The sequence below is a fragment of the Odontesthes bonariensis genome, chromosome 8 (assembly GCF_027942865.1).
Source record: "Odontesthes bonariensis isolate fOdoBon6 chromosome 8, fOdoBon6.hap1, whole genome shotgun sequence".
In the NCBI taxonomy this organism is placed as follows: Eukaryota; Metazoa; Chordata; class Actinopteri; order Atheriniformes; family Atherinopsidae; genus Odontesthes; species Odontesthes bonariensis.
The window spans coordinates 19,836,945-19,860,107 of NC_134513.1; the positions used below are offsets into that span (position 1 = coordinate 19,836,945).

The 23,163-nt window shown below is 42.4% G+C and overlaps 1 protein-coding gene across 15 annotated transcripts in view; it reads left to right on the forward strand.

Moving 5' to 3' along the window:
* The window catches only part of LOC142385463 (pleckstrin homology domain-containing family A member 5-like), a 230,400-nt gene that overhangs the window by 197,865 nt on the left and 9,372 nt on the right, over window positions 1-23,163 (forward strand). For 5 of the 15 annotated variants that reach the window (XM_075472017.1, XM_075472022.1, XM_075472020.1 and 2 more), the window contains 13 exons: window positions 853-906; window positions 3,353-3,433; window positions 7,559-7,621; window positions 7,706-7,786; window positions 7,868-8,020; window positions 12,137-12,238; window positions 12,348-12,456; window positions 12,799-12,845; window positions 15,571-15,762; window positions 17,049-17,178; window positions 20,706-20,830; window positions 22,263-22,454; window positions 22,574-22,720. In XM_075472017.1, the coding sequence (XP_075328132.1) occupies window positions 853-906; window positions 3,353-3,433; window positions 7,559-7,621; window positions 7,706-7,786; window positions 7,868-8,020; window positions 12,137-12,238; window positions 12,348-12,456; window positions 12,799-12,845; window positions 15,571-15,762; window positions 17,049-17,178; window positions 20,706-20,830; window positions 22,263-22,454; window positions 22,574-22,720 (1,476 nt within the window). The remainder of the gene's footprint in view (window positions 1-852; window positions 907-3,352; window positions 3,434-7,558; window positions 7,622-7,705; window positions 7,787-7,867; window positions 8,021-12,136; window positions 12,239-12,347; window positions 12,457-12,798; window positions 12,846-15,570; window positions 15,763-17,048; window positions 17,179-20,705; window positions 20,831-22,262; window positions 22,455-22,573; window positions 22,721-23,163) is intronic. The other 10 variants (XM_075472019.1, XM_075472038.1, XM_075472021.1 and 7 more) reach the window with 8 other exon arrangements.

A 23,163-nucleotide genomic window follows, 5' to 3' on the forward strand; every position in this document is an offset into this window, starting at 1 on the left:
AATGATGTTGCTAATATGGGATGTCATACAGCTTCATGTCAAAAGAGGCGAACTATCCCTTTAAGGTACTTACATTAAAAAAAATGAAAAATATCAGGCTCTCTACAGTTTTTGCATCATATTCACATAATTACTGGGAACTGGGTTGTAACTGTGTAAAGAAAGTATCAGAATTGAGCCCTTTTCACACTGCTTGTTTAAGGTAGGACTGTTGCCCCTCGCTTGCCCGTATGAGGTGGAATCAGGGGTCTGAATGTAAGGGGCAGCTGGTGGAACTCGCTGATCTCGATGCAGACACTTGTTATTCGGTGTTGTGGGCGTGCTGTTTGGAGATGCACTCTGATAGAGTGCTGCGCTTCCTCTTTTAGGTTGGTTTAAACATGCAAATGCGAGCAACAGCAGCAATTTCTGGCAATATATCAAAATTTCGTGAGGAAAAAGGCTCTGGTCGTCAGTCACAGCTAACAGTCTTGCTTTCCTGGATACACGCTGTGCAGCCCATGTGAAACTGTTTTATCAGACATGCTTCCGAACTATTTTGACAAACCCCAGATTGTGTCCAGTGCTGTCCTCGCTAAACAATTGAAGCCAACCTCTTTAAACTTCAATTTACAACATGAATGCGGTATCTAGATCGCGGTGACATGCACCATGGTAAATGATCCCTGATCATCCCATCGTCAGCCCTCTCTGTTTCTCATTCCTTCCACACCTTTGACCAAAACTTTCCCAGCATCTTCTTCCTTACCTTCCTGTGTCCTCTCCATCCACCCCTTGTGCTTCTGTATCAACCAAAAGAACATGAATTTACTTTTCCTGCTTCCTGTTTTCCTTCTTCTGTGGCCACTGCAGACAGATGTGCTCTCCCACCACCTCCAGCGGAACCTTGTTTACCTTGACAGCCAGGTGAGGAGTTCTGAGCTCGTCTTCTCTGACTCTGCCATTCGCTTTTCCACAGGATAAAGGCTGAATCAAGCAAAAACACTTAGTGAGGCAATTAATCTTTGTAACCCTTGGTACTCAAATACACAAAGAAAACATGTATGTGATTTTAGACAGTTCTGTATGTGCACATCTGTTATAAAGCCTGTGTTGGTCTCATTTTCTTCATCTCCTCCCAACATTTTTCTGACTTGAGGGGACTTCTCCAGTACTGCTTATTGTTGCTGAGCACTGTAAATACAAAAATGTCTTTTTAAGACAAGCTAATTGGGTTGGTTTCACTTGACTTCAGCATGCCATGAAAGTAAACCTGCTAAGATTAGTTGTAAATAATGGTGATGCAGTCATAAGGCAGCTGTTTGTGTGAGGATTCTGTGTATTTGTGTAGAAAGTTCTGATATACAGAATATATGTATTCACAGTCAGAGCGCAGGTTCTGAACAAACAATCACACACTTCAAAGAGATGCAAATCTACAGGCAGATTCTGATGGGCAGAATAGCTTCTTGATTTCATGCTGTGTAGCCTATCTAGTGCTGCATTAAGTCTAACTCGTGGCCATATTTGGATTTACTTAACACTTCACCTCTCCGACTGATTGCAAATGTCAGTCTCGTATTCTCCAGACATGAACAGCTCAGAGAGCATTCTGTTTTAGTAGGGGCATTCTGAAAAAAAGAGATAAGAGTAGGAATTCAGCTTATCATTTTTTAAAGGTTGGACAAACTATTGAATTTTATCTGTAGTGTTTGTGTATGTGACACCTATTAAAACGCCATTATCATTATACTGTGCATGCTCAGGCTCCTGAGCTAATGACAAAAGACCGAGATGTCAACATCTGACTAAAGGCCGATCATCTCTGGCCTATAGGCAAGCACTTTTTCCCAGTTTCCCGTATTACTGAATTGGACGACTCAGCTCAGGAGTAAATTGTTTTCTCCCAAATGGTTTAATTATGAAGGTCTGTTTGTGTCCAGAGTTTAATCATATGTGTACATAATACATTAAAAACCAGGGGAACAATCCATTTTGGTCATTTAAAGTTAACCTGCTGCTACAATAAAATGTTGCTTAAAGTCACATGAGAGAAGACTAATTTTTGCTCATTGGCTCCCCCTACAGGTGTGGGATGTAACACCACGGTCATAAAAATAAATCTCTCTGTGAGCCCCGCACATGTACAGCCATGCACGTGAATTTTTTTGTCATGTTGAAGAGGCCACAAAAATGCCATCAAGAGCCCCCAAAAAATTCAATTAAATTCAGTTTTATTTATATTGCGCCGAATTACAACACTTCTCAAGGCACAAAATGTCAAGCAAGGGGGACAGGGCTGGAAACCAAAGTTATGAACTGCAGTGTCTCAGCCCCGTGGTGCTCTAGGGCAGTTTGGGGCATAGGAATGTGCATAAAAAAAGTCATTATACTACTTAGAAGCACAAAGTTTTAAAGTTCAACAACTTCTCGAGCATTGCTTTAAAAAAAAAATCAAATGTTCTGATCTGTCTGTGCAATACTAGACGGTCTTGGACGATCAAATTAATCCAGGGTGTTCTCAAACATGCTTTTAAGGTTTCATAAGTTGATATTCATTTAAAAGATTTTTATGTGAACACATCTGGCTCAACTAGAAAAGATGTTTTAAACCTACCAGAAACTGACACGAATGCCTAAATTGGTAGAACACTTTAACTGTAAAACAAAAACAAAAAAGAATTGATTAATAAATAACAGGCATTTCTCTGTCTGGGTCTTTTGTAGAAGATAAGCTGGTCCTGGACCATCTTGGGTCTTTTGTCATCATTAGAAACTAAGTGGTTGGTTAATGCTTTTCTTCCCCTTATGGGACTTCTGTGGAAATGTTAAAATGTTGTATTAGCTGCAGGCTGTTATTTGAAATGTTTGGGTCAACGGTTACGTTTGATCGGTAAATTGTATACTTGAGACTGATAAGAGAAGGCTGGAGTGGATGAGCCCATTCAGACCTGAAGCTACATCTCTGTGCTTTTACCTTTCAAGTCTGATGAAATGTGAGCATTAGATCATTTTTACAGGACACAAGAACAGCGACTATTGATTAAGAAAGTCAGTAACTGAAAGTGCTACCTCTCAAATGGTTTTGATTCCATGTTTAATTTCCTTAGAGGCAGGCAATGAAAAGGTTTCAGTGGACAGTTTGAAGTTTTCCTGGTTTTAGAAGGCTTTGCTAAATGTAGACTCAGGTCTGAGTGGCTTTGGAAAGAATGGAAGCATTTGGCAAACCAAATTGATCCGGCTTTTTGTGCTGTGCAAAGACAGGACGACTTTCATCTCTTCCATCACCTTTTATCAGTGCAACAGTATCTGATCCCTGCAGCAAATGTCTTATTACACCACTGTGTCCCCTTCCTCCTCCGCACTGCACTAGACGAAGGAGAATGAGCCTCTAATCTTCATGATTCACACTATGATCGAGAACTCGGCACCAAGGCCGCAACTCTACCAGCAAGTAAGGTTTTTGGCAGGCTCTGGCTTGAGTCGGTGGGACGGCGGCCCACTTGTCTGTCAACCGAAGTGTTGCTCAGTCTAAACCCTGTCATGGAGTTTTCTATAAGCTTTTCGTCAGTTGAGTAGCGTAGTTAAAGGGATAGTTGGCCTCTTTTGACATGAAGCTGTATGACATCCCATATTAGCAATATCATTTATGAACATTGACTTACCCCCCGCTGCGTCCTGTGAGCCGAGTTCCAGCCTCGTTTTGGCGTTGACGAAGGTAGTCCGGCTAGTTGGCTGGGGTCCCGAAAATAAAGCGTCTTGCTTCTCAAAACAATATGCGTTCAAAAGAGTAATACATTTGCATCCCAAAATCGTTAGCCAGAAAAAGTCAGACCTCACAATTGCTTGGCGCTATTTTCTCTCCCTTCGTATCACTACGGGCTGTGTAAACTGTGCAGACCAAGCAGTCCCCTGCTTCCGAGCAGTAAACACCGTAACAGGTGCGGCTATTGCTAGGTGGCTGGATCCATTGATATTATGAAAGGAGGCAAAAATAGTGGCAAGCGATTGTGAGGTCTGATTTTTTTCTGGAGGGACGATTTTGTGATGCAAATGTATTACTCTTTTGAACGCATATTGCTTTGAGAAGCAAGACGCTTTATTTTCGGGACCCCAGCCAACTAGCCGGACTACCTTCGTCAACGCCAAAACTCGGCTGGAACTCGGCACACAGGACGCAGCGGGGGGTAAGTCAATGTTCATAAATGATATTGCTAATATGGGATGTCATACAGCTTCGTGTCAAAATAGGGGAACTATCCCTTTAATATCCAGTTGAAATAAAAATGTTGAAGGACCGCAGTGAGAATTGTGTGGTTTTGGTTTAACATCCAATCCCCCATCGAACTGTGCTGAGGCTGATGAGTCCTTTCTCAAAACCAAATCTTCAGCACATAAAAGAATATACTTGGGTTTCGTAGTGTTTTTCTTTCTAGCAGAGCTCCATAATTTGAGGTTGACTGAAGTGAGGCAGACTCAAGCCAGAACTTTGCCATGGTAGCACAATCGCTGTGTATCCACAGGTTCCCCTCCATCATCATCCTCTTGTTTCACCACGTGGATACAGTCAGCCTGTCCATCAGCAACTCTTCATCCCAACACCAGCTGAAGCGCATATGAAACTTTCTTTGTTTCAGCAAGTCATGTCTGGCTTTTCTGTGTTGATGCTGCTGGGAGTGACTGAAGTGAGCATGTCTTTTTGGTGTGCTGTCACGTAGCTCCTCTCATCATCAGCCTTCATACACCACCGCTCCTTGTTTGATATTTCTTAGAAGAATGCTTGCACTGTTTAAATGTCTTTGTCTTAAAGGGTTATGGTCATTTTCTTTAATGCAATCATTGTCTGTATGATTTTTACTTTTAGCATTTAAAAGTATGAGTCTATAATTTATGAAATACAAGATCAGAATTCTTTAAAATGGCAGCTGGTGTGGACGAGGTTTGCCCAGTTTGAAAACAAAGGGAACCAGCTAGCTAAAGTAGCAAAACCTATTAACTGAAACCTTTAAATGAACACCTTTTATTTTGTTCAACTGATGAAGCTGTCAGCTAACAGCACTACTGCTACAGCACAGGTTTCCAGATCAGGGGAGCGAGCTCCGGATTAGAGAATCATTAAATATTCAGTCATTGCCGCTGCATTTATATAGCACCAGTTCACAACAAGTCCTCAGGTTCTCTCGAGGCACTTTACAGGGAAAGTTCAAAACAGTCCAATGACATTCAGTCGAGTTCAGTATATCAATAACTGTATAAAGCCAGCTCGTAAACAGTTGCTCTGCTAAAGAGATTGCATCAAATCATGAATTTGAATCAGACCACTGCTCTGTACGTGCTCGGGGCGGCACGTGTAACTAGTACGATTACTACTCATAGTACTACTACTGAAAATAGGATGAGTAACCTGAAAAAAGTCACATAAAGATTGATAAAGACAGATAATTATTATCTATTTATTACCTAATGATTAGGGTCCCTGCTAGTTCTGTCATTTGAAAACAATTTTTGATTGATTCTGGATTTGAGGGTGTGGGCATCATGGAAGTTCTCCTTTAGCAAAGCATCAGGCAGTTGATCATTTTTCCTTCAATTGTTTCTCAACCGCAAAATTCTGTGCACCTTATTTTGTAGAACTCCTGTTTAAAGAAAGGAGATAAAAACGCCGTGCTCCACGCACAGATCTGTTTTAATCAAATAAAAGATTCTGTAAAACACCTCAATGAAACCACACTGTGATTCCTCCACAGTTTGCACTTTTGTCACAGGTCCCCTGTGGTGCATGTAGGCAAGACTTACCTGAAACCTCACCCAGTGCTATTAGAAGATGTCCCACTTTAATGGAGAAAATGCCCCTCCAAAAATAAGTTGAAAAAACAACAAATACAAGACGTTTTTGCTTGAAATAAGCAAAAAAAATCTGCCAATGGAACTAGTGAAAATCGGCTTGTCAAGATTTCTTGAAATAAGATGTGATATTTGGGACTTTTGAGATAAAAGTGATCTTGAAATTAGCTTAAAAACCTCTACAAATGCCCAAAAAAAGCTTGTTTCATATGATATGTGACTCAAAACAATTTGTTTTCAAGACTTTTTCATTTAACAAGATATTCCAGATGTATTGTCTTCAAACAAGTCCCTATATCTGGCTGAAATAGTGCTTGTTAGGCAGTTGTGTCTTATATTAAGTGTAATGAGATATTTGGTCTAGAAATGAGACAAATATACTTGGTAAGACTTTGATTTTTGTTCCAGTGTAAGCTCTGGATTCCCATCATCTTCATAATCATGTTCTCTATAGACCTCAGTCACATCAGTAGATTTTTGTACATTACTGTACTGCAGACCACTAAAATATATTGCTTCTGGATTATTTCCAATTTTTTTTCTCAGACAATGCCCATGAATTGCATGCCACTGCATCAGTCGCTTTACAGCTGTGCTATGCTGTTACATAATACAGCTGCATACACTGAGAGTTTTTTGGATGAGAACTTTTTGAGATGGAAGTTCACTGAATGAACAAACTACTGTAGCTTCTATATAAATGCATGTAAAAGCCTTTACTTTATCCAAATTTCATCATCAAATTATGATGGCAACTAGAGCGCAATGTCATGATGAATCAGAAAGGTGGGCAGAAATAAGATGCTTATCAGCTCATTTTTATGGGAGGATAGTCTTTGAAAATAGATTAAAATATCATTTATGAACGACTTGATAGTGTCAATAATGATTTTTTTTTATCCCTTAACCTGTCCGATATCTCAGATAAGGTCAGTATGAAGTGCTCCCATCTCACTGAGCACAGAAATGACTCTTTATCTCTCTGAGAAGCAACATCTCCTGCATTTCTACATCAACAGGCAGCAGGAAATATAGCACACATATGCTTCACCCATGTTTGGTGGGGTTTGGGTTAGAAATATTCAACTTCATTCATATTCATTCATTCGTAACCTCACAAATACTGTACTTTGTGCTCATTTTTTATCTCTAAGTATGAAACTTTTTCCGCCAAAAAACATGCAGAGGAGGAGGGAGAGCGGTGTTTACATGTCCTGACTTCCTGAGCTTTCTCTGTGGCCATTCACAGCTCTGGAGCAGTATCTACAAAGCCCAAGAGAGTTAAACCAGGGCACATCAGAGGAAAAGGAAACATTGCAAATGAGACCTCTCCAGCTGTCTTTCTCTACATCCTTATGTTCAGCCACATCATGCAAAATAACACCTGGATAAACAGCTTCCAGGCAAATGAAGCGGGATTAGTAAATATGCACAAAGCGCTCAACCCTCAATCTTCTCACGCTGTTACTCAACGGCAACAGGAGGAAGCACTGGTAACGAGTAGCTCTCCTCAACTTAAATGAAAATATATATTAAAGAGATATGGTTTTAAAAGAAGATAGCGGAGTAATCACTCACATTAACGGACACACGTCTAACATTAAGTACAAAACTGAAATGTGAAGCCGTTGTTTTCCTCCAATCTGCAGAAAATCTGCATCTTTTTGGGAATTCTGTGGTAGGTGAGCTGTTGCTGCCCCCTACTGTCCATATCTGAATGTGCCTCCTCTTTCAGGCCAATCCAGACGACTTCAAAGATGCAACCTTCCCCCAGCATACAGACGAGGCTGACATAGACGTAAGAAAAAACATGGCTGTCAGTGAAATGCTTAATACATCTTGACGAAAGTCTCGCTGATGTGTTCGTTTGTGCGTTTGTTAGACCAAGCTGAGCCGACTCTGTGAGCAGGACAAGGCAGTGCGGATGCAGGAGGAGAAACTACAGCAGCTGCACAGGGAGAAGGTACAGCAGACCGTGTGCAACTGCATGTTTCGTCTGTGAGGGGTCTCGGGTGTGCAAGAGGTAATTGTCTGTGTTGTGCAGCACACTTTGGAGACGGCTCTGCTGTCTGCCAGTCAGGAGCTGAGTGAACAGAGCGTCTGTGACGTTGCGGCCACACAGAGCCTCGTCCAGCAGAGAGACGTGCTGCAGGGCGGCCTGCTCAGCACCTGCAGAGAGCTGTCCCGGGTCAACAGCGTGAGTACACACTCACAGAGCACTCACAGAGCACTCACAGGCGCTCGGGTGTCACGTTTTCTCATGGCAAACACAACGATAAGGGAGCTGCAGAATTACTCGTTGATGTCTCTTTAATGCCTGGTATTAAAATCTATTAGAACAAGTTCAAATAAAAACAAAGAATGTGTTTCATCGCCCGAAGAGCATTTTTAGAGCCCCACCATTTCTGTCTACGAACTTAAAATGTCTTTACTTTTTTTTGTAAATGCGATTAATTACATTGCATTGTTAGTTGTGTTTCAAGTAGGGCTGGGAACGATTCAAATTTTTAATCTAATTAATCACATGATTTCCCTGATTAATCATGATTAATCGCATTTGTACGCAAAATCCAAAAATTGATTCAAAAGTAGTGTATAGCTTTTAGTATTTATTTTAATTTTAAATGTGCTGCCATATGGATGAAAGTGCCATAACATTTGTTGTGCAAACACACTTTTAACATCAGCATCTTTCTGTAGTTTTTATGTAGAAACCTCGCTCCACTGTCTGTTTCCTTGAATGACTTGCTGCTATCAGTTGTGTGTTTTGCCTTTAAGTGATATTTTAGACTGGAACTACTACGCTGAGAAGACAATTCAACTTGGCAGTGTTTACAGATGACTTTGGTTCTGTCGACTCCGCCGTCTGGAAGAACTTTAAAATGAAAATGGCCGAGTAAAAGTTCCGTACCCTTCTCCATGTTTGGTGGATCCGCCAATTACTTTCTTTTCCGGTTCCGCCGCAGACAGCTACAGACTTTTACAAAATAAAAGCCTGTGAGCAACAGACTTTTACAAAATAAAAGCTCAAATAAAAACCTGGTTTGAGTCCCGCATCGGACGAAGAAAAGAATAATATGGTATTTGTACCATGACATCCTATCAAATGTTAAAATGGAGACATTTTTCTTGTTTTGACAAATATATCCTTGATCCAAACCCTGTGTAAGTGTTTTGGAAGTGAGATCAGTTTTAATTTTAAGATTCCGCTTTCCTTCGTCGGTCATAGTTACGCTCTTTCAGACATAAAAACAAAAGTGTGTGTTGTTAAAACACCAGATAAAACAGATCCAACAGAAATATAATCAGTCAGTGAATATGATCAAATGAATATAGGTCTGATTTCTGCAGCTGTTCAGGAGCTTGGTGGTCTCCTAGCTGCAGGAGGGATGAGAGCTCATCTGTTGCTCTGTGGATGTCATGCCACATGTAAATATCCATCAGTGATGGCAGTGGAGTGGCTGCAAGGCAGCAAAGTGGATCGAGGTTTAGTCTTTCTTTTACAACTGTTTCATAGCCCCTCTTCCATCAATGTCAGTTTTCTCCTTTAAATAATTTATTTCTCTTCATTGATAAATGAATTAGAATAACTTGTGAAACAGCAGTCAGGCTGTGTGATCTAAACCTTTCTTTGACAGTCTGGGAGGCGTGTTCCGCTTCAGGTGGCAGAAGCTCTCTGATCCACGGCAGTCCTGAGGGTGCACGCTCACAGGTGCAGAGAGGAAAACTAGAACATGCCCAGCAGATTATGTTGGATGATGACAGTCAAAGCAGCCTTAATTACCATCCTGACAGCCACTGCAGTTGTTCAACGGCTTCCAGGAATCCTCCCGAAGCTCCACCTATGGAGCCCCGTCTTTTGGGAAACTCTCCACTCACTGACTTGTCTTTTAAAACACACCTCATTATGAAAACCTGTGGATATGTCTAGCATTTGTATTTTTTATATATATATATTTTTGGGGGCTTTTTATTTCTTTAATTATAGGACAGTCGGAGAGAGACAGGAATGCAAGGGGCAGAGAGGGGGGAGACACACAGCAAAGGGCCGCTCGGTGCGGGACTCAAACCGGGGCCAGCTGCAGCGAGGACTATAGCCTCTGTACATGGGGCGGCTGCTCAACCCACTACGCCACCGACCGCCCTGCATTTGTATTTTTTAATGTTGTAGGCAGTGAACATCCTTCTCCTCTTATCTCCTCTGGGAGAGCACTCTTTGCCTGTGTTACAAAGATAAAGAAAACTAGAAAGAGCTGTTCCTGCGAAACAGCTGTGAGAATGCTTATTAGCTGAATGGGGATAGCTGAAGTTGAAAAGAAATCAGTGAAAGGATTTGAAGCCGATTGAAAAAAGGCAGAACTGTTTAAATGGCTGAAAAATGGCAGAAGTGTCAGCGAAGAGAAGCTGAAGGGTTAAAAACAACAGAAGGAGAAGAAGAAACTAGAAAGCTGCAAGCAGCTGAATGCGGGACCGCCCACGCCCTTTAAGTTTTGAAAAAGTTTCCCAATGATTTTTTTCCCCCCATGTCTTAAGAGTAACCTGGCCAAGTTTGAAGTCTGTAGCATGAAATCTGTAGGACAAGTTCGATCATATGCAAGGCAGGAATCGGTCAAAAATGGCACGAAAACGCACCTTCCATCCAAAATGGCCGCCTTCCTGTGGACGTGGGACCGTGGCGGCAAGAGACTTTTTTGTGCATCTGGGCATGATGAATGAGTGTACCGTATTTCGTTGTCCCACACAAAACTAACCCTATTGCGGGGACCATTTTTAAGCATCGTAGGGGGCGCTATGAGCGACTCCCAAAAATGTAAAGTTTAGATTTTTTCATGTCGTCGACTGGCAAGTGGTGCTGGCAAAATTTCCTGAGTTTTCGCGTACCTTTTGCAAAGAATAAGACGGAAGAATAAACTTTACAGATACAATAGGGTCCTTGCAGTTTCCCTAAAGAAGGGAAATGCAAAACCAAAAGTGAAAAGAACAATGTAGAAATGTGTGGAAATGTAGCCAAAAGTTGTAAAAGGCCTGCAAGGTATTTGTGAAAGGAGCTGGAGCTAGATGAAGGCAGAAAACTGGAGAGAAGAGACAATGGGCTGGAATGAAATAGGTTGAAGTAATGGAGACACCTGAAGATGCCAAAGTAGCAACAATATTCTATAAAGAAGGTCAAAGGTCAAATTAATAACAGTTAAAATGGCTGCAGTGAGAGCAATGTTTGTAAACAGGTGCGGCTTAAGAGCTCACACCCAGCAGAACTGCAGGTGAAGGAGCAGAGATGGCATACTATGACAAAAGACTGTGACAAAAGTTGAAGAGCGCGGAAAATAATTTGAAGACCGCAAGAAGCGGAAGGCTTAGAGGAATGTAGTTTTTATATCAATTGAGTGAATGATTTTTAAATTGCAGCAGGTTGAACACACTTCAAGCTGTGTTTTGAGTACTACCAAACTTAACATTGGAGTTAGTGAGAGAATTCGTCAGAATTTGAGAGATTGTTCTTGCTTAAAGGCTCGTAGCTGAAATTCTGTCAATGTGAGCTCTTTAGTAGTTACATTGGCTGAAAGAGAACAATTTCTTCCTACATTTTAAGGTATAATTTGTTTCTGTCAGTTAAACTGTATGAAAGTTAAAGGAATTTGTTTGAATATCAGAAAAAGCTGAAAATGATGATTGTGCCATTCTGCTGGCTCTTCATTCGTTAAAACCAAGAAGGAGCAAAATGTTCATATTTTTTAAACTATCATATTTCAAAATTGGCTTAAGATTTTAAAAAGCTGAAACAATTGGTAATAGCTGAATGTCTCGTGAACATTTTAAAGTTAGAATGGCGTCTCTAGCTGAAAGTAGGCTGAAGTAGTTAAGTTTGAAAGAGGAGGGAAGCTTTTTTTAATGATTTGAAAGGATTTACCATTACTTTTAAAGGGAGGAGAAGTTTCACAAAAACATTAATATTTAAAAAATTATAAAAGTCAGAAACACCAAAAATGATAGCCCCCCATCTCCAGAAAGAGCTGAACATTTTGTGCAAAAATGGTTTAATTTGCTTAAACTGTGCGGAAGTAGTTAAACGGCCAAAAACGTACGGAAAATAGGATAATAATAATAAAGAGAAACAGGAACTTAATAGTGAGAATGCCTTCATGCATTCTCACAATAATGTTTCAGTGGAAGAGGATGAAGCCATCAGTTTTTGTTGACAGTGTGACGGCAGCCGTAGGACTGCGCACACACACACACACACACACACACACACACACACACACACACACACACACACACTGACCCGATATATTGGCTGGTCTCCTGCTTTCAGGAACTGGAGCGGTCCTGGAGGGAGTATGACCGGTTGGAGGCAGATGTCACTCTGGCCAAGTCCAACTTGTTGGAGCAGCTGGAGGCCCTGGGCAGCCCACAGGTAACACACACTGACACGCACTCTCACACATCCTTATGGGCTGATTAAGGTCTAACAGCGTTTGTCTGACCTCGTGCGCATGCGCTGTTGTGTTGTGTGTGTCTCTTAGACAGAGCCTCCAAGTCAGCGGCACATCCAGATCCAGAAGGAGTTGTGGAGGATCCAGGACGTGATGGAAGCTCTGTCTAAAAATAAACCCCAGCGGAGCACAGACAGCAGTGAGACTCACATACACTTCACTGAGTCACATGCCCATTTCACAAGTAGACCTCTGCTACACTTTGTGCTTGCTTCGGAAAACGTTATTTACCACATGGGTCATTTTTACTCCGTGTGACCCTCTCCTTGTGAATTTCATTCACACAAAAGTGTTTTAAAGGCAGTAAAGAAATATTGGAAACCTGTGAAAGAAACCTTCCTGGAGGAACATGTAGAATAACATACTTGCATTGATCTGACATATTATTTTGCATGTATGTATAAAAAAAAATAATAATCAAGCTCCTTGTTATGCATAGAGACAAATTCTGAGCATGTGACATCCTCATCTCTGTGTTCAGCAGGTCTTCCTGGTTCCAAGCCTCTCTCCAGTGAGCAGAAGGATGAGGTATGGCCCACATTTCACACTCTCATCCATGATTCAGATCTTTTTCAGCATCTGGCTCCAGGGACATCAAAAAGTTTAAACAACAAAGGGATTCGCATGAATAGTTTATGCACTTATCTCAAAATAACAAATGTCTGTGTGTCAGCTGTTAGCGCGCTAACAGTCTATTTGGATACATTCTGTACAAATTCTGTGCCGTGGATGATGTGTTTTGCAGTTTAAATAAAAGTTGTTCATTTTTACACCGATGGTTTTTCAAAGCACACCGCAAGTACTAAGATGGAGTTCCTGCCTTTCTGCCAGTTTTACCAGCGGGCACAGCTGATTCTATATGCTGCTTGAAATCCATTTCTTAGTGTGTTCATGATTTGAACATTCCAGACTTCCTTCAAATAGCAACAAAGATCATGATTTACTTTGGTTTGTGGCCATTCTGTCCCTTTGGTTTGACAAAATACTTACATCCTGAGGTGTGTTTGGACTGAATACGAAGCACAATTATATTCGCAGAAATGCATTTTTTCATTGGAGATCTTCTGAGGCACCGTCCAGTAGCTAAACAGGGAGCCACTTTTTTTCAGAGGAGCCAGTAGAGACCCAAACAAAGGGGTGTCCACTACCAAGAAGCAAGTTCAAGGCTGTCTTTGTGTTAGCTGCCTGCATCAAAACTGAACCTCTGATCAAAGATGATGGGTGTCTGTCTGTTAAAGCAGCATCTGTAAACTTATGCACATTTATTTGACCACTCACACTAATGTCTGCTGTTTATTTCAGACATGATATTTTAGTTGCCAAAGTGATCTTGCCAGGTCAAGGAAGCCACCTTTGTGACACATTGGCTGCCCCATCCACACATATGATCTTTACAGTTCACCTAAATCAACATGCTGTTGAAGTTGTCATGTCATGTTAATGGTAGTCTAACTAGGTTAGTTAACATGAAAAATGTTTAACGTGTGTTGGGGCATCTTCACCTTTGTTTACACACAGAAACACATACTATTTTGCCAAAAGTATTTGCTTATCTGCCTTTGCTTATATGCGTATATGAACTTAAGTGACATCCCAGTCTTAATCCATAGGGTTTAATATGATGTTGGCCCACTCTTTGCAGCTACAACAGCTTCAACTCTTCTTGGCAAGCTTTCCACAAGGTTTAGGAGTGTGTTTATGGGAATTTTTGACCATTCTTCCAGAAGCGCATTTGTGAGGTCAGACACTGATGTTGGACGGGAGGCCATGTCTTTATGCACCTTGCTTTGTGCACTGGTGCGCAGTCATGTTGAAACAGGAAGTGGCCATCCCCCAACATGTTTCCACAAAGTTGGGAGCAGGAAATTGTCCAAAATCTCTCGGTATGCTGAAGCATTCTGAGTTTCTTTCACTGGAGCTAAGCGGCCAAGCTCCAGCTCCTGAAAAACAACCCCACTCCTTACTCCCCCCTGACACCACACTTTACACTTGGCACAATGCAGTCGAACAAGTACTGTTCTCTTACGCCACTGCACACGACGCTTTGCATTGCACTTGGTGATGTATGGCATGGATGCAGCTGACCCATTCCGTGAAGCTCTCTACGCACTGCTCTTGAGCTAATCTGAAGGCTACATGAAGTTTGGAGGTCGATTGTAGCGATTGACTCTGCAGAAAGTTGGCAAACTATGCGCCTCAGCATCCGCTGACCCCGAGTTGCTGTCGTTCCCAATCGCTTCCACTTTGTTATAATACCACTTATTCCACCGACTGTGGAATATTTAGTAGCGAGGAAATTTCCCGACTGGACTTGTGGCACAGGTGGCATCCTGTCACGGTACCACGCTCGAATTCACTGAGCTCCTGAGAGCGACTCATTCTTTCACAAATGTTTGTAGGAGCATTCTGCATGCCAGGTACTTTAATCTATACACCTGTGGCCATGGAAGTGATTTGAACACCTGAATCTAATTATTTGGATGGGTGACTGAATACTTTTGGCAATATAGTGTATGGCTGTGTTCGAAACCGCATACGACATACTACATACTTGCATACGGCATACTCATCGATCAGACAGTATGCAGAGCATTTACCCACAATGCATTTCGCTTCTACCCGAGCCAAAATCAGCCGGCCTGAAGCTGATCTCGCTTAAGCTCTAAACTCTGTAAACTTTTGCAACATCTGAAACATTTTCAGGCGAGAAAGTAGTCGTTTAGATCCCCAACGTGTTGAAAATCTAACAAAATACCGGCTATTTACAATTTTGTTCCGACGAATTCGGCGCTACTAAAGCTAGCCGCAGTGAGCAACGCACTTCCGGTTATTTTCACAAAATAAAATACCCGTTGCCTTTTATCATAGGGAAAGCCATTACGATAAAAAGGTGCTTTTGTTTTGAAAACAGGAAGTGAACCTACCCTCGTTGTAGCTAGCCTGAAACTGCCGTTTTGACAGGAAATGACGATCGGCGACGTCAAGTTACGTTGCATCTTGGGTAGTTTGAGTAGTAACCTCATGATGCATACCCAACATTTCGGCAAAAGCTAGTATGCATCCGGGAAAAAAAGTCAGTATGAGTAGTAGGAGAAGTATGCGATTTCGAACACAGCCTATTTCTGCTTCACAGGCTCAGTCTGAAAACACCATCACTTTGTTCCTGACTTCACTGACCAGGTGTTGAACAGCGAAGCTTGTATGTGATAACAGTGAGTGAACTGACGTCACATGCTCTTTTAACCGTCAACAGGCAGTGACGCTGCCGCTCAGTCCTCTAAAGGAGGGCAACAGTGTGCCCCCACGCCCGCCCCTCCCTCAGTACTACGACTCATCAGAGCGCTCCCTTCACGTGCCCCACCACCACTCGCACCCCAGCAGCCGACCCCCTCACACTCACCGCCCCGAAGAGCGCAAGGCCAGCTCCAGGAATGGAGCGCACACTGTAAGGAGCCTTTCCCTCCCCCACTCCATCCACATTCCCTCATCCTGTGACCCTAAGCCAACTCCCCAACCCATCTGAGCTCCAGCATTTCCACACCTCAGCTCCGTCCTATAAGCTCAACATACGCACTCCGAAGTAACAGCGATGTCATTCATTTCAACATTCTGTTCTCCTGCAGTCTTTGCTTCATCCATCCGTCCCGTCACTCATCTATGCTGTGGCATTCTCAACCATCGTGGTTCATGGCAGATTCATTTCTGGTTTTCATCGCTCGCGCTCCTCTCTTTGTGTGGATGTTGAAAGATCCCATTTTTGAGGCAGAAAACTGTTCCTACTCTGTTGTAGAGTTTGGATGATTGAGGGGAAAAATATTCTCTATAAACCAGGAATGGTTTTACAAGAATGCTTTAGATGCAGGAGACATTTACTGTAAATCTCAGGGTCGTTATCAGTGTTCACACTCTGTAGTGGAGACAAGTCAGCATGGTGCTGTCTTTGCCTTTTTTCCTTACTGTATCTACTGTTCCTCTTTGGTTAATGTTGCAGTCCTGGATGGAAAAAGATAATATTCCTTTGTTCTATTTTGCCTTCTTAGCACAATAAGTAGCACCAAAAAAAACTTAAATTTTATAGAATGCTTTACTCTTTTACTGCACTAACAATACATTTTGTTAAATTGTGGCTAGTATGATGTGAGATTTCTCCAACCTCAAAAGGTAATGAAGCACTTTTTGAAGCCACAAACAGCCGATTGTATAAACATACAAAGTTTTCTCCCGACAACAGCATTAGGAAATCATTTAAACCAACAGTCTTGAGAATTACTTGAGAACGGCTCACGTTAGCTGCTGAGATTTAACTTAGATCTGGTCAGGAAAGCAAATTACCTTTGAAAGATGAGCACCGTTTTCACAAATGTGTACACAGAAGTGTGTAAAGGATTCATTCAATTTTAATGTGTGGGCTGTGTTTCAATATGTTCGAACAAGTTTCATGCCAATCTTAGATGTAATTCCACATTTTTCATCTAGCTTTCACAGTTTAAGTGACAGCCTGAGTATCTGACCCATCTTTGGTGTCGTGGATGGAGACAAAAAAATGAAATGCAATTCAGATTTATTTTTATAAACAGGATAGCACATCACTATCTTTGACAAAAACAGCATAATGGAAAAACTTTTGCACAGCATTGTGTGTGTGTGTTTGTCCGTGTGTGTGTATTTCCCTGGCACCTGCTGCTCTGTGAGCATTCTAACCCTTAGCATTACTTTACCTTGCCCTCTCAGCAAGCTCCAGACTATCGACTGTATAAGAGTGAGCCTGAACTTACTACTGTGAAGGAGGAAGTGGACGAAGCCAATGGTGAGGACAAGACTGAGACGTCTGCTGAGAGTAAAGACACTACAGCCTCAAAAGGTATATCTCCAGTGTTACATAAGTCGCTTTCACATACACATTGTAGACCTAAAATGTTTCAACACAAATATCCACATCATACGCATCTTGACTGAGATTTACCACGCAGCCCCCATGTAAAATTTCGGGATCACAAGCTGGTGAAACAATGGATAAGCATCTGTTCATCCATTATCTTCCGCTCATCCGCGGTCGGGGTCATGGAGGCAACCTGAGACATCCCTCTCCCTAGCAACACTCTCCAGGTGCTGCTGGGGGATTCCAAGGCATTCCCAAGCCACATGGCACATATAATCTCTCTACAATGTTCTGGGCCTGGCCCAGGGCCTCTTCCCAGTTGAATGTGCCCAAAGAACTGCCAAGGGGAGGCAAAAAGGAGAAATCCGAATCAGATGCCTCAGCTGATACCTTTCTATGCAGAAGAGCAATGGCTCTACCTTATCATCTGATCTCCAATCAGATGATCAAGCTCCTCAGGGACCAAATACTGTAGTGTGGAAAAGCAACTCCGGTCCCCCATACCCCTGCAGCAACCCCACAGGATTCCTCAGGGGACACGACTATAAACCTTCTCCAAGTCCACAAAACGCATGTAGACTGGATGCTCAAACTCCCATGACCCCTCAGTAACTCTGAGAGAATGAAGATCTAGTCCCCTGTTCCACAACCTGGGCAAGAACCACACTGCTCCTCCTGAATCTGAGGTTTGACAATCGGCCGGAGCCTCTCCTCCAACACCCTGGATTAAACTTTCTCGTGGAGAAAAATAGCGTGACTCCTTATAGTTGAAACATACTCTTCGGCCTGACCTCCCCTGGTAGAAAAATTCTCCCTGAGGTATGAGTTGGAACATTTTACAGACAGTGGTCTGTCTGGCAGCCTTCCTTATCAACCGATTCAACTCACTACTTGGTGGTGATCAGTTGACAGCTCTGCCCTTGCCGTTACGCAAGTGTCCAAGATATATGGCTGCAGGTCTGATGATACGACTATCAAATCAAATCAAATCAAATTTATTTGTATAGCACATTTCATGTACAAACAGTTCAAAGTGCTTTACATAAAATAAAAGCATTGCAGCAGGGAGTGCAAGAAGCATTAAAAATACATAAAATAATATAAAGAGAAACAAATAAAATCATTTAAATGAATTTAAAATCAGGCAACAGTCTAGATAAGTTAAGAGATATTTCATGCATAGACACATGAGAAAAGAAATGTTTTTAACCTGGATTTAAAAATGTCTTCATTTGGTGAAAGTTTAATCTCCACTGGCAGTTTGTTCCACTTATTTGCAGCATAACAGCTAAATGCTGCTTCTCCATGTTTAGTCTGGACTCTGGACTGGACCAGCTGGCCTGAGTCCTTGGATCTAAGAGCTCTGCTGGGTTTATATTCTCTGAACATATCACAGATGTATTTTGGGCCTAAACCATTCTGGGATTTGTAAACCATCAGCAGGCTTTTAAAATCTATTCTGTGACTGACTGGAAGCCAGTGTAAAGATTTTAAAACTGGTGTGATGTGTTCAGATCTCTTAGTCCGGGTTAAAATTCTAGCAGCAGCGTTCTGGATGAGCTGCAGATGTTTAATGCTCTTTTTGGGAAGTCCAGTTAAAAGAGCGTTACAGTAATCGAGTCTACTGGAGATGAATGCATGGATGAGTTTCTCCTGGTCTTTTTGGGAGAGGAAACCTTTAATTCTGTTGATGTTTCTGAGGTGGTAAAAAGCTGCCTTGGTGACAGCTTTGATGTGGCTGCTGAAAGTCAGATCTGAGTCTATCAACACTCCGAGGTTACGAACTTGGTCAGTGATTGTAAGGTCCTGAGTCTCAAGATATTTACCAACGCTGACCCTCTTCTCTTTTCTACCAAACAGAATGATCTCAGTTTTGTCTTCATTTAATTGTAGAAAATTCTCTCTCATCCAGGTGTTTACTTCCTCCAGACACTGACACAATACGTCTGCTGGGCTGCAGTCGTCCGGTGACAGAGACACATAAAGTTGTGTATCGTCTGCATAACTGTGATAATTGATGTTAAAATTCTGCAATATCTGACCCAAAGGGAGCATATACAAGTTAAACAGAAGAGGTCCAAGAATTGACCCCTGGGGGACTCCACAAGTCATGGCCACTCGCTCAGATTCATAGCTGCCAATTGTAACAAAATAACTCCGGCCTTCTAAGTAGGACCTGAACCAGTTAAGGACCGCTCCAGAAAGTCCAACCCAGTTTTCCAGCCTGTGCAACAGGATTCTGTGATCTACAAGAAGGCCGGGTAATCTAAGCGGCTGTTTGGTGCCTACGCATAAACAACAATCAGAACCTTCCCACTCTTGCTCACCAGGGAGAACGCCAACCCTGAGGCACTCCGCTGGGGACTTGTGAGTATCTCCGCAACTGCCCAACACCTCTCCCGCTGGGCAACTCCAGAATGTGAGAAGGTATGAGAGAGTCCAGCCCCCAGAGCCCATGCTGTGTGTGGAGGTGAGCCCAACTATATCTAGTTTGTACCACTCCACCTCCCACATCAGCTGAGGCTCTTTACCCGTCAGCGAGGCAATGTTCCACGTCCCAAGAGCCAGTTTGCAATGCTGGAATTGAATGAACGGGTCTGTAAACATTCTGGAGCATTTGCTGCTGTGTGTGTTTGTGTGTGTGTTTGTGTCCTTTCTGCTGACCCTATGCTTCTTTTTGCTCCCGATTGTTGTGGATATGTACAGATACATTCAGTACTCATATCAACACGATAAGGAGCCTCATCTGCTGGTCTCAACATGTAAAACTCAAAAAAAGAAAACTCAGAGATTTCCATGGAGTCATATCTGTGCACTTAAAACACCCTACCTCATCTTTCCAGCCAGAAGAGTCCATCTCCAGCAGAAAGCCTCCCGTTGTGATATATATGTAGACAGCAGCTGTGGAAAAGGACACATTCTCCTGAACATCTCTGTTGTTCATGTCTGAAAATGAGCTTTAGAACTGATATTCCTATACTGTCTGTCCTGGAGTTCGATCTGTTGGTTACATTGTAACTATGGTTCTTCAGGTGAGGACATCATTTCTCCACCTAGCTATGTGTTCTATTTGTACATGGAAATTGCCCTCACCTGACAGGTGACATGGACATTCATGTAAGATAGAGCAGTTGTCCTAGCATGCGCAGGTAGCCTAGTGTTGGTGGTTAGGATTGTCGCATTACAGCTAGAGGGTTCCTGGTTCCAGTCCAAAAACATATATAGGTGATTCCAAATTGTCCCTAGGTGTGTGTGGTTGTTTCTCTTGTTTGTCTTTGTGTGGCCCTGTGATGGACTGGCGACTTGTCCAGGGTGAACCTTGGCACTCTCGCCACATGGCATCATAATGACCATCAGGATTAGGTCCAGGTAGAAATCTCAGAGTGATTTACCTCAATTTTGTTCACATTTCTGTGACTTCCCTCTGCTTTGTATTTCTTGGAAACTGGAGAGTTGATTAGTGTTTGGTTGTTGATGTGAAAGTAACAGTGTCCCTGCTGTTTCTCCAGCAGCGCCCCCTTACCCAGTGGGTATTGTCCCTCCCAGGACCAAATCTTCCATGAGCCCTCCTGAGTCCTCCACCATTGCCTCCTACGTCACCCTGAGGAAGACCAAGAAACCTGAGTCCCGATGTGTAAGTCTTGCCTTTAGCATCAACCGATTCCAACTCAACTAATGGGTCAGAAACAGCCCAAAGGACGGCGGCTCATGTTTTTCTCAGCAGCTGCTCTCCTTGCTGATTTTTGGTTCATGTTTCAAATGTTTGCAAGTGTTGCCTAGTAGCACAGTTTCACCTTTAGCCTTCCTTTCTGAACAGCTCACGCCTTGCTCCTATTTTAGTTTATTGAATTTGGATGCATTGCACAATGAACTGAAGATGTGTTGCACATTAAACTGAAAAGCAAAAGAAAATATTAACCTACTTACTGTTAAAAACTAAATAGAAACTCTTTTTCTATTTCATTTTTGTCATGGTCAAGCCAAGATAACAGCAAAAGAGTGGAAAATGTGCTGCTCACTAAGAAATCAGGACAATGAAGGCTGTTAATATATTCTAACTATGTGCATGTGCCTCAGGTTATATGGTGAATGACTCTCACGTCATTTAAACATACTTTAACCTCTTTGAGGCCTGGTATCTACTTAATGATGGAAGTGTTTTCAGATGATCAGGGGATGATTTGGCTAACTTTCTTGATATTTGATATCTCAATATATCATTAGAGCACTTACTTTTTGAATGGAAGTCTACTGAAGCCATGTTGATTTGGAGCCAGTCCTAGGCAACCACAGCAGTGTTGCATTTTACAGCTTTTTGTACTTGGTTTCACTTTTCTGACAGCTGACGACAGATTTTTTTAGAGTCTGTAACTCTGTTGCAGCCTGTATAAAAGATGTGGATTGTTGTTGAAATTCATTCTTTCTTCTCTTCCTTCCTTTAGAGGTTCGTATGTATGAAAATGAGCACTTAGACTGAAGAAGCTTTTTGAATTGGTGTAGTACAACTAACCAACGTTTATTTAGCCTCTCCTTTAACTAGTTCCACTGAGGACATACAAACAAGCTGCTAAATGATAACACCATGCTAACATAGCGACATGGTAGATAAGTGGAGGAAGAAAACCCTGGTTCAGCAAAAAAGAAAAGAAATATGGTGAATTATGGAAGCAGATCTCACTTCAGGTTGGAGCTGCCACAGATCAAACTTGTCCCAGCACATTTCTTTGCTGGTTTATGATTTATCCCTCCTTGGATATCTGTAAGTACACACCACTGCTGGCCAGGTCTTGGTTTTTTGGAGGGTTGATAAACAAGAAAAGGACTGGTGGAAGTGTGCATAAATTAAGCTAGAGCTCCAGTAATGGAGCCCCGTGTTACTCCACACAGCATGCTACCTTCATACAAGTTGAATGCAGTGTTTAATAGAAGATGTGAATCCCTGTCAGCTGGACAAAAATGAAAATTTTCACATGTAAAAGAATGCCACGATTTTTCTGCCAAAAGGTATACATAGACTCACAGGTTAATGGAAGTAAAAGTATAGCAATGAGCATTTTCCTGTGCAGGATCGTCCCAGGAGTGCAGTGGATCAGATGGGATTTGGGGAGCGAGACGTGGGGAGAACGAGGATGAGTGTGGAGGAGCAGCTGGAGAGGATAAGGAGAAACCAAGAGGCCTCGTCACTCCGCGAGAAGAGGAGAGAAACCCCCTCACGCTCACCGTCCTTCAACAAAGACAAACCGTTTCATATCCTGCAGGTGATGTCACACACAGACACGAGCCTGTGAGCCTGAACCAGAATGTCTGTATGTACATGAAGTCATCTGCTGTGTGTGTGTGTGTGTGTGTGTGTGTGTGTGTGTGTGTGTGTGTGCAGAACCGCGCCCAGGCAGAAGGGTCCTGTCCAGACCCTGCGGAGCTGGAGGCAGCTCTGCAGCAGCTGAAAGTCGCTCACATGGAGGAGAGTAGGACGGATCCAGAGGCTGCAGGAGCACACAAAGAAGGAGTGCTCGCCTCACCACAGGTACGTCTGATATTTGAGTTACAGCTTGTATGCCATGCTCACTCTAAATTCAGTGGTTCTACAAGCTGAATAACACACTGCCTGACCAAAAAAAGTCACACTGATGTTTGGATAGACCACCTTTTGCTTTGATTACAGGACACTTTTGCCTTTGCATTGTTCTAATAAGCTTATGTAGTGTCACAACATTTCTTGCCATCAAGAGTTGCATTCATTTTCCTCAAAGATCTTGTAGTAATGATAAAGAGTCAGATTGCTGCATAAAATATTATCCAGCATATCTCAAAGATTCTCAGTGGGCTTAAGATCTGGACTCTGGTCTGGACGGAATCCGTGTGATGAAATGATCTTTTATGCTCCCCGAACCAGAGATGGGGACTCAAGTCACTGTGACTTGGACTCAAGTCGACTTGAGTTCCTGTTTTGATGACTTGTGACTTGAC